Genomic DNA, 12,147 nt, shown 5'->3' with positions numbered 1-12,147 from the left:
AGCATTAGTATTTCGTTGTCAAGTAAAAGATGAGTGATTAGAGTCAAGTGTGCTTTCATTTTAGATGAGCTCTTGTGGGAGAGCTGGAACAGAACTTTGGAGAGGAATATGATCCAGGGTGCAAAAGAATGTAATTATGTTCACCGACAGAAAGACTAAGATGGTCTCTAAGGTCATGCCCACCCACATTCTCCTCCTATTCTTGGTTTATTGCATTTTTTGTTATAATTCATAACCGTATTTAATCTAATGAAAACCTTAGCCAATTTTTTAAGTGGGTCATTTTAAAATTTCTGTTCTTTTTTTAATTTTTTTAATTTTTTTCTTTTTGTTTTTATTTTTAACTTTACAATATTGTATTGGTTTTGCCATATATCAAAATGAATCCGCCACAGGTATACATGTGTTCCCCATCCTGAACTCTTCTCCCTCCTCCCTCCCCATACCATCCCTCTGGGTCATCCCAACGCACCAGCCCCAAGCATCCAGTATCGTGCATCAAACCTGGACTGGCGACTCGTTTCATATATGATATTATACATGTTTCAATGCCATGAACATTCTTCTCATTTCTGAAATAACATCAGGAAAACTAACAAGTTTGTGATCATTGAGTCAGTCACAATGGTGAAGGGACTGCCAAGGAAGTAATTGTTGGGCTATTATACTTCTGCCTTATTTGCCAAGGACATTTATCTGAAATGAAAATTAAACTATGGCATGTTGATAACATATTCAGGAAGGATGTTAATGCCTGTCCATTCACCGTGGACATTCTTCTTTTCACTTGAAGTACTCAGTCAGTTTCAGTCTCTGATGAACCTTAATTTAGTTTGAACTTTTATCTTTCATCCATTGCAAATCATTTATCATTGGCACTGCTTTCCAGTGCCCACAAAACTATGTGATGGGTTCTTGGAATTCATTTTTCATGCTCTTCTGTATTTTATCTTACAGAGAGAACTGGTGTTATTGTACTGTGTGGCTACTGTAGATGTCATAGTAGACTGGACTCTGCCCTTTGCTGAAGGGGAAAAAAAATGAAGGATCTGGTTAATGACTGGGAAATACCTTCATGGTTTCTTCCTAGATATTGCTTTTTCTGTTTTTTGTTTCTTGGTAAATGGCTTTTCCAGGCTTCCCTGGTGGCTCAGCAGTAAAGAGTTCACCTGCCGATGCAGGAGATGCAGGTTTGATCCTTGGGTCAGAAAGATCCCCTTTAGAAGGAAATGACAACGCACTCCAATGTTCTTGTCTGGGAAATCCCATGGATAGAGGAGCCTGACTGGCCACAGTCCATGGGATCGCAAAGAGTCTGGCACATCTTAGCAACTAAACAACAAATGGCTATTCCAGCTGTTGGATGGACTAAGTATATTTCTCTAGACTTGTGCTGTTGTCTAATATGGTAACCACTAGCTGCATGTGGCAGGTGTTTTTTTGGCCACATTGTATGGCTTGCAGGATCTTAGTTCCACTACCAGGGACTGAACCCAGGCCAAAGCAGTGAAAGCATGGAAACCTAACCACTGGACAACCTGGGTATTCCCTGAATGTGGCAATTGAAATGTAAATTAGTTAAAATTAAAGAAAATTACAAATTCAGTTCCTCATTTGCACTTAAGGCATTTAAAGTGCTTAATAGCCACACATGTCTAATGACTTGAATTAGACAGCACAGATATGTTTTACTGTAACTCTGTTATCACTATAACTTTTATTAGATGTCTCTGTAACACTTTCTCCAGTTACTCCTGACCACATAACTAACTTCCTCCATCTCTTTTTTTAAATTAATTTATTTTTTATTGAAGGATAATTGCTTTACAGAATTTTGTTGTTTTCTGTCAAAACTCAACATGAATTACCCAAAAAATACGGAACGCTTCAAATATTTGCATGTCATCTTTGCTCAGGGGCCATGCTAATCTTCTCTGTATTGTTCCAATTTTAGTATATGTGCTGCCGAAGCAAGCATCATCTGACTCCTAAACATTCTCTGACCTTGTCCATAGCTGTCTTCTCACTACACATATTCTTTGTTGATGAATTCATTGTTGTTTCATTTTTCTTGTACCTTTAATTCTCTCTTTAATGTAAATATTTCCCAGCTTGGATTCTATTCTTGATCCAATTCAGCTTTTTTCTTAGCTACTTGCTGAGCAGCTTTGTATAGGACTGGCCAAAAAGTTTGTTTGGGTTTCTGTAAGTTGTTTTTCTATAAGATGTTACATAACATCTTACAGAAAAACCCAAATGAACTTTTGGCCAGCCCAATATATGGCCTTTCAGCCACTTCTAATTTTACATGCCCAAAGTAGAATTATTTTATTTTCTCTAAATTCTCTCCTCCTATCATCTCTACAGTGTTAATCATCCAACTGCTTAGACTTGAACCCCAGGGTAATGTTTAACTTTCCCCTCCCCATTATTCTCTGTATCTATCAATTAATTACCGAGTTAGGTCATTGCTGGCTACGTGTATCTCATCTACCTTTTTTCATCTTCCCTTCCACCATCATCACCTCAGTTCAAGCCCTGATTACATATCATATTTTCTATTGAAAAAGCATTCCAACTGACCTCCTTGCCTCCAGTTTTGCTCCCTTCCAAATCCATGACTACTTCTTCATCGTTTTCATGAAACATTTGATCACAGTCTTCCCATACTCAAACATTTGTGAGCACTTCCTTTAGCAGAATAAATTGCATATTTCATCTTCCCCAGAGATGAAATGTCTACTGGTATATTTTGGAAGATAACACAACTTTGAAGAGATTCTTCCCTCTGAGACATGGCACCAAAGTTATTCTTGTAACTAAAGGAAAGGAACAAGAGAAAAAGAACTATGAGAAAAGAGAGATGTCTGTCTGAGTTGTTAAGCTAGACCAAAGAATTTGAACTATAGTCTCATCCCACCACCCCCGTATTTTGTTAAAATACACACACACTCATGCTTACCATTCACTTTGCTGTTTAATACCAACCATGGCACTAAGTGTAAGCTATCCTGATTTCAGCCTCTTCCAAAAGAAAGTCACAAGAAATTGTCAAGTGACTGAATTAAGTCTTTGCTACCCCAATGGAAAGTGAAAGTCGCTCATTGTGTCTGACTCTTTGTGACCCCATGGACTATATAGTCCATGAAATTCTCCAGGCCAGAATACTGGTATGGGTAGCCTTTCCCTTCACTAGGGAATCTTCCCAACCCAGGGATCGAACCCAGGTCTCCCACATTGCGGGCAGTTTTTTTTACCAGTTGAGCCACCAGGGTAGCCCAAGAATACTGGAGTGGGTAGCCTGTCCCTTCTTCAGCAGATCTTCCTGACCCAGAAATCAAACCAGGGTCTCCTGCATTGCAGGCAGATTCTTTACCAACTGAGGTACCAGGGAAGAGGGAGCTTCAAAATAGATTGCTTTACAAAAATAAAGCTTTTATTCCCTTTAAAACAACAAAATTCCCCCAGCCTATCATTGGTAACTCTCTACAATATGACTCTTTATTTTTTAGACTTTCTTTCTCATTGCACTCACCTCATGTATCTTAGGCTCTAGCCAAATTGATTTCCTTATCCTGATTGTGTGCCTTTGTTCAGTGTGTTCATATAATTTGGCATGATCTTTCCCCCTGAACCCCCAATTTCCAGACTTAAAAGCTATTTAAGCTCAGTTAAAATACCATCTCCTTCAGAAGATCATTCCAGAGTTAAGAAGTCAGAACTTATCTCCTTTTTTATAGGATCACCTATTAGCATTTATCTTGTTTACCTTGTATTATTATTTGAATAGTTTCACCTACTTCTTTACTAAATAATGAAATAATGATGGCCAAGGATCAAGTTTAATTTATCTTTGATCACCCAATAGTGCCTTACAGTGAATTGCATTTAGAAGATGCCAAAAAAAAAAAAAAAAAAATTCTGGTGAATGGTATTGTGACTTGGGGCGCTTCCCTCATGGCTCAGTAGTAAAGAATCCGACTCCCAATGCAGGAGGCATGGGTCAGGAAGATCCCCTGGAGGAAGAAACGTACTCTTGCCTGGGAAATCCCATGGAGAGAGGAACCTGGCAGGCTACAGTCCATGGAGTAGCAAGAGTCAGACACGACTTAGCGACTAAGCAACAACATTGTGACTTGAGTGAATGAATGATTGAGTAAGAGTATAATACTAACTCATTACATGAATTAATCAGTGAAGCAACATAGTGTAGAAATTTTGATATCTTGATAATAGAATATGTGAGGTATTTGTATGTAAGTACCCTTATCAAAGGTTTGCATGGCTGGCTTATTTAAATATTAGTTGAAAGTAAAGCAATTAATGACCTATGTACTGTTCTTGTGACTATCTATAATACACAGTTGATGAGATGTATTATCTGTACTGAATATTCTAATCCCCAGATGACAAAGTATTTAGCATTTATGGTAAAATACAGGACAGAAATTTTTTATGTATTCTGCTCAGTTTAGCAATTGGATCATGGTTTCACTAAAAGATTAACTGATTATGATTCTGTAGGGTGATCTTACTCTCCTAAGGAAAAAGTGATCAAAACTGAAGAAACACTCCTCATTTTATAAATATTGTCTTATTAAGAATTTGATACATTTAAATGTGCATCACATCATTTGAAAAAGTGTTATACATAAAAAGGATAAAGAAATTCAAGTGTTATTTTACATGTACAGTAAAAGACAGCATGAGCTACTAAAGAGAATTCCTGGGAGTGTATAGTGGCACAGCTCTAAATCCAATTTTAAAAATCTAAATTTAATCCTAACCTAAAAATAACTAGAACGTCAGAGGTGTACCTTTCCATAGTGTGCATAAGTTCAGAAAATGGAGATTTCTTCATATCCAGTGCAATTTTATTTTTAAAACTTGGGGTATAATCTTTTAGGAAAGGATTTGGCCTTAAGTGTTAATAAAACTCCCACTTCAGAAGCAAATATTTTAAAATCACATTTGATGGAAATAAAATGACTTACGGATGAGATGAATCCCCCCGAAGTACCTGCTGTATGTATGCTATGTGTGTGTGCTCAGTTGTGTCCTACTCTTTGCGACCCCATGGACTGTAGCCCACCAGGCTCCTCTGTCCATGGGATTCTCCAGGCAAGAATACTGGAGTGGGTTTCCATTTCCTCCTCCAGGGGATCTTCCCCACCCAGGTATTGATTCCATGTCTTTTGCGTCTCCTACATCGGCAGGCCAGTTCTTTACCATAGCACCACTTGGGATGCCTCATAGCACAACACAGTGGTTTTGTTGAATTTTATTAAGAACTATATTAATATTTTAATTTTTAATTAATTGACCTTTTATATGTTGATTTGTGTGATTTTGTGGCATTTACAGTCCTAAAGTTATTAAAATATAAAACTTCTTGAAGACTGTAGAATTTTACATATTGTAACTTATTTAGGTGAATGCCTGTCTTCTTAAACTGTACTTCTCTAAGCCATGTTTTATTCATCTTTATATCCTTAAAACAGATGATTAATATTTGCTGAATCAAGAGCTATACAGATAAATAGCTGTATACATCTATCATATATTATCCAATTAGTTTAATATATTCAATAGTATTAAACTTACTAAATATATTTGGCTATATTTAGTATATTTAAATTTTAGCTTCAAATATATTAATATATTTAATATTTAGTAATATTTACTATTTCTGTCCATTATAGTTATCCTCTTAGATACTCAAATTGCTCCATCTCTACCCAGGGAGAATTCTCTTCATATTGACTTCTGAATCCTACTGACACAATCCTTGTAATCTTTAATAGCTTCTTTCTATTTTGTGTCACAATATAATTCATGCCCCTCTTGACAATTCCTATCCCAGTTTGGTATTAGCCATTTTCCAAGAAAGCCTGTGAAATGGTGTTTGAATACCACCAATTGTGGAGGGTTCATTTACTACTAAATTGGTCATTGTTTCTATGCTTTTTCAGTGGACAGAGCTAAGAGAAACATATATACATACATAATACATCAAGAGACTCTAAGGTTTTTACTGATCTTCTTATGTATGTGTCTGCTTTCTCCCATGCTAAAATTACTTACCAGTGTCACCAAGAGTGATAAAATGTTCAGTTCAGTCACTCAGTTGTGTCTGACTCCTTGCGACCCCATGAACTACAGCACACCAGGCCTCCCTGTCCATCACCAACTCCGGGAGCCTACCCAAACTCATGTCCATTGAGTCAGTGATGCCATCCAACCATCTCATCCGCTGTTGTCCCCTTCTCCTCCTGCCCTCAATCTTTCCCAGCATAAGGGTCTTTACAAATGAGTTAGCTCTTTGCATCAGGGGGCTAAAGAATTGGAGTTTCAGCTTCAACATCAGTCCTTCCAATGAATACCCAGGACTGATCTCCTTTAGGATGGACTGGTTGAATCTCCTTGGAGTCCAAGGGACTCTCAAGAGTCTTCTCCAACACCACAGTTCATAAACATCAATTCTTCGACACTCAGCTTTCTTTATAGTCCAACTCTTACATCCATATGTGACTACTGGAAAAACCATAGTCTTGACTGGACAGCCCTTTGTTGGCAAAGTAATGTCTCTGATTTTAATATGTTGTCTAGGTTAGTCATAGCTTTTCTTCCAAGGAGTAAGCGTCTTTTAATTTCATGGCTGCAGCCACCATGTGCAGTGATTTTGGAGCCCCCCAAAATAAAGTCAGCCATTGTTTCCACTGTTTACCCATCTATTTGGCATGAAGTGCAATTCATGGGGTCGCAAAGAGTCGGACACGACTGAGTGATTGAACTGAACTGAACTGAACTGATGGGACCAGATGCCATGATCTTAGTTTTCTGTTTGTTGAGCTTTAAGCCAACTTTTTCACTCTCCTCTTTCACTTTCATCAAGAGGCTCTTTAGTTCTTCTTCACTTTCTGCCATAAGGGTGGTGTTATCTGCGTATCTGAGGTTATTGATGTTTCTCCTGGCAATCTTAACTCCAGCTTGTGCTTCTTTCAGCTCAGCATTTCTCATGATGTACTCTGCATATAAGTTGAATAAGCAGGGTGACAATATACAGCCTTGATGTACTCCTTTTCCTATTTGGAACCAGTCTGTTTTTCCATGTCCAGTTCTAACTGTTGCTTCCTGACTTGCATACAGGTTTCTCAAAAGCCAGGTCAGGTGATCTGGTATTCCCATGTCTTTCAGAATTTTCCACAGTTTGTTGTGATCCACACAGTCAAAGGCTTTGGCATAGTCAACAAAGCAGAAATAGGTGTTTTTCTGGAACTCTCTTGCTTTTTCAGTGATCCAGCGGATGTTGGCAATTTGATCTCTGGTTCCTCTGCCTTTTCTAAAACCAGCTTGAATATCTGGAATTTCACAGTTCATGAATTTTGAGCATTACTTTACTGGCATGTGAGATGAGTGCAATTGTGCAGTAGTTTGAGCATTCTTTGTCATTTCCTTTGGGGTTGGAATGAAAACTAACCTTTTCCAGTCCTGTGGCCACTGCTGAGTTTTCCAAATTTGCTGACATACTGAATGCAGCACTTTCACAGCATCATCTTTCAGGATTTGAAATAGCTCAACTGGAATTCCATCACCTCCACTAGCTTTGTTCATAGTGATGCTTCCTAAGGCCCACTTGACTACTGTCATGTAATTGTTCACTTGCTTCATCCTGTAAGGATTCACACATAGCAGTTTCAATAAAACAGTAACAAACTAACAACACTACTACCAACAATGTGGTTACTGAAAATAGTATAAGTGAAAATAGTAAAAATCGTTCAGTCGTGTCTGACTCTTTGTGACCCCATGTTACTTACTGACCACATATTACTGTCCAAGCCTGAAAATAGTATAAGATTTTCTTTAACAATTCTTTTTTTATATCATACTAGGGATGTACAATGGAGAAGGCAATGGCACCCCACTCCAGTACTCTTGCCTGGAAAATCCCATGGATGGAGGAGCCTGGTAGGCTTCAGTCCATGGGGTTGCTAAGAGTTGGACACGACTGAGCAACTTCACTTTCACTTTTCACTTTTATGCATTGGAGAAGGAAATGGCAGCCCCCTCCAGTATTCTTGCCTGGAGAATCCCAGGGATGGGGGAGCCTGGTGGGCTGCCGTCTGTGGGGTTGCACAGAGTCGGACAGGACTGAAGCGACTTAGCAGCAGCAGCAGCAGGGATGTACAAATAAACTATATTATAAAGAACCTTGAAATAGTTATTCTCCATGTGATTATTCTCTCACAACAGAATATACATTTAGATCATATTTACTTTTTTCCTTGATAAGCATCCTTTTGAATTGTGAACATTTAATCCATATCATTTGATTCTAGGAAGGTAGGTAATTAATGAAACTTGCATCCATTACAGCTGAAGCTAGCTGTAGAGGCAGCATGGGGAAACTGGGCAACTTCCAGCTTTTCCCAAGTTATCTCTCTCTTCCCAGTGTAATTATGTTTGATGTTAATTCTGTAAAATTGGACTCTTCCAAATTCAGATGTAAGTACACATGCACTTTCCCAATATAAATGTTTTATCTACACCTTGCCTCCTCTGTACACATAATTCATTCATACTTAATAAAGAATTGACTTTATATGATTATATAGACATAGACGTGATTGTTTGTAACAGACTCCTCCTTTGGCACAGGAGCCCTGCCGAATGGCAAAACCCAGTCCTTAAGTATTTCTATTAGTTTGTGAAATGAATTAGACCAAATTTAATGTTAAAAAAATTAGCCCCCAAAAGAATATGTGCTTCTTCTGGCAAGGTATTATGGTGAAATGGTGTTACCAAAAGCTATGTTGAACAAGATTCCTTTTTGTCAAAATTAAATTCAGGGGGAAAAGTGAAATGGATTCTCATTCCTTGAAATATGCAATACTTTGGGATATATATATTTTTTCAAAATTATCTAGCCAAATAATAATCAGTTAACTTTATATTTTGAGGTAAAAGTAATTAGTTTAAAGTTCTTAAATCATGCAGAGCACAATAATTCATAGTTAAAATGTACTTATCATTTACTATATGTCAGATAGTGCTGACATATAGGAAATTTATTTCATTTCCTCATTTGATTCTCACACATTGCTATTGGTTTACTGCTATTATCATGCCCATTTTATAAATTCCTTGAGTAAACTGTACCATAGAAACACAGAGTTTCTAAGCAAAGATCACTTTGCTATATTACTGTTTATTATAAGTCTAGCAATTGCAGATAAAAAGACAATGGAGAATTGTTTTAAATAATTTTTTGTAATTTCAGAGACAAATTTAGGGAAGAACTATAAAGTTAATATTCATTGGTAGCATACACCAATTTTAATTGCATAATGCAAATATGTTTAATATATTATAATGTATTTTTGAGATTCTTTATATGACTATTGAAATTAATGTTAGTATTTTTCTTAATGTTCCAATATATAATAAATAAGTGTTTGAAATGTTGGACATATTTCAGCAAAATACATTTATTACATATATAAGTTTGGACAGGAAATGATTATAGTAATTTTCCATTAGTTGCTTTTACATCTATTTAATGTATATTGTCCTTTATTATGTGTGTTTAAAATTAGTAAAATTAGAAAACACAGTTAAACAAAAATGAAAATATCCCTATCCCTGACCATGAGAGCAAATCAGTGTGAATGTTTTAGTATACAGTATTCCAGGAGTTTTCAAGACTTTTTCGAATTGTAGTACAGTTCCTAAGAAAGTATTTTAAAAGGAATGTTTAATTTTTTAAATTAATATATGTGTTTCTTTTTTCAGGATTGTACTGTCTATGAAACAGAGAATAAAATTCTTCATGTGGTAAGTATACTTGGATTTATTTTCATCTTCGTTGCAAAGTATGTATTCCTTTGCTTAACTAGTTATTAAGTAAAAAGCTACAGCCTGTGAAAAAGTGAGCCCTGTATATTTTATAGGGAAAGTACAAAAGAATCAAAAGATAATAAATTGTATTAGTTATAATCATTCTTTTTTAACTTAATAGAAAAATATGATACAGAATTTTAAGACTATAGTATGTAACAAGGTTAAAATGCCATAAAATAAAGAATCTAGAGAAAAGGAAATTTGAAATAAGAATTTTTCACTCTTGATCTGTGACAAAAGGAGATCAGAGGAAAATATTTGGTTTTGTAATAGAGATGATCCACCTCTGTTGTCATTTGGATGAAATACTTCATAAAATGATCAAACTGCCTTTACTCTGATTCTGTATTCACCAACCTTCTAAATTTTAATTTGGCCATATTTATTGTATCAGCTAATGACTTAGCATGTGTTTTATCTTATTACTAAAAATATTGAGTATGAGTACATTATACTTGGTAAAAAGGCATCTTAATGAAGTTTGCTGTTTTTCTTTGTAAATCCATTTCTTGGTTGATGCTCATCTGCCCTAATAACTTCACCTCTATTAGAAATGAGTGACAACATAAATAACATTGAAGAAGTTTAGAAATGAATGTAGTATAATATTTACTTTGATTATTTTCCATTTCAGCTAGTGAGAATTTAAAGATTTTGTCTGATAATGATTGGGGCTTCCCAGGTAGTAGTAGTAGTGTTAGTTGCTCAGTCGTGTCTGACTTTTTACAGCCCCATTGACTGTAGCCTGCCAGGCTCTTCTGTCCATGGAATTCTCCAGATAAGGATACTAGAGTGGATAGCCATTCCCTTCTCCAGGGAATCTTCCCCACCCAGGGATCCAACCCAGGTGGCACAGTGGTAAAGAATCCATCTGCCAATGCAGGAGACACAAGACACGCGGGTTCGATCCCTGGTTCAGGAAGATTTCCTGAAGTAGGAAATGGCAACCCACTTCAGTATTCTTACCTAGAAAGTCCCATGGCCACAGCTGAGTGACTGAGAATGTATGCTGATAATGTTTGAGACGGAGATTGGCATTAACCAATCAATTCACCTCAGAAAGCACTTGTATTTTCATGTTACTATTCTACCTCCTGTCTTGGCCTTTTTATGCAAGAATGGCCCAGCCTTCACTAGAAGGTTGGATACTTGTATATTGCTTTTCTCACAATAAGAATTATTTTTTTAAGAAAATAACAAAATGTGTAGTGTACCACTTGGTATATGATGCTGAAATACTTTATTTTTATCTTTTTTTTTTTTTTTTTTTGACACAAAGTTAACTTTACAATGGAATACTTTCTTAAAAACTAAAATTTCAGAGAAGTCTCTTTCTGGGTTTCCTGTAATATAGAAAGACATCAAACATTTCTCACTCTTCTGGAGACTGGGCAATCCAGGATCAGGGTACCAGCAGATTTAGTATCTAGTGAGGGTCTGTTTCCTGATTCATAGAGGATCCTCACATAGTGGTAGAGGCAAGGGAATTCTCTGGAGTTTCTTTTGTAAGGACTCTAGTCCCATTCAAGAGGGGCCAAACCAATGATCTAATTACCTCTCAAAGCCTCCACGTCCAGATACCATCATATTGGGGATTAGGTTTCAGTACGTGAATTTGGGAGGAATACATACTTTAAGTCTGTAACAGATGGTGAGGAATAAAAAAGTATATGAGTTCTAACTACTATTTTTAAATCAAAATTTTTAATGATAAATCAAAAAATAATACAAATATCATTGAACTTACGTTTTAAAGAGACAAGCTCTGTTCTTTCTGAATTAAACCACAAAGACTACCATTACTTTCCAGTGGCAGTTATCCTCAGAAAACAAAGATTTCCTGTAAAACTAATGAAATACAAATTTTCATCTGTAGATTCGTAAACATGAACACACAAATTTATATAGTAGCACACTAAAAATATCCAAATGGTACTTAGAATCTGATGTAATGAGAATGGATATACCTTGCCTCTAGGCATGTAAGTTCATAAAACCTTTTTTAGTTAATTTTAAGACTCAAAAACATTAATACTAACATTTATGTAGTGTTTAAAATATGCCTCAGGCACTATTTTAAATGCTCTGTATAAACTAACTCCTTTAATCCTCATAGCAACCTTATGAGATGGTTATTATTAGTGTCATCTCTATTTTACAGTTGAGGAAACTGAAGCACTAAGAGGTTAGACAGCTTTCCCCAAGTGACATAGTTGGAATGGATTTAAGACAGAATTTTAACTC

General features: G+C 36.2%; 1 protein-coding gene and 1 non-coding gene across 7 annotated transcripts in view; one reads left to right on the top strand and one right to left on the bottom strand.

Moving 5' to 3' along the window:
* The window catches only part of CNKSR2 (connector enhancer of kinase suppressor of Ras 2), a 309,235-nt gene that overhangs the window by 124,750 nt on the left and 172,338 nt on the right, over nt 1-12,147 (top strand). For all 6 annotated transcript variants that reach the window (NM_001206513.2, XM_005228380.5, XM_024988116.2 and 3 more), the window contains exon 5: nt 9,796-9,837. In NM_001206513.2, coding sequence (NP_001193442.1) covers nt 9,796-9,837 — 42 coding nt within the window. The remainder of the gene's footprint in view (nt 1-9,795; nt 9,838-12,147) is intronic.
* LOC112445299 (U6 spliceosomal RNA) lies at nt 1,872-1,978 on the bottom strand. Its single transcript, XR_003033656.1, has one exon. It is a non-coding gene; the product is annotated as a U6 spliceosomal RNA (small nuclear RNA).

Source organism: Bos taurus, chromosome X (genome assembly GCF_002263795.3).
Source record: "Bos taurus isolate L1 Dominette 01449 registration number 42190680 breed Hereford chromosome X, ARS-UCD2.0, whole genome shotgun sequence".
Lineage (NCBI taxonomy): Eukaryota > Metazoa > Chordata > Mammalia > Artiodactyla > Bovidae > Bos > Bos taurus.
Note: the sequence above shows the minus strand (reverse complement) of the source record. Positions and strands in the feature narration are given on the sequence as shown.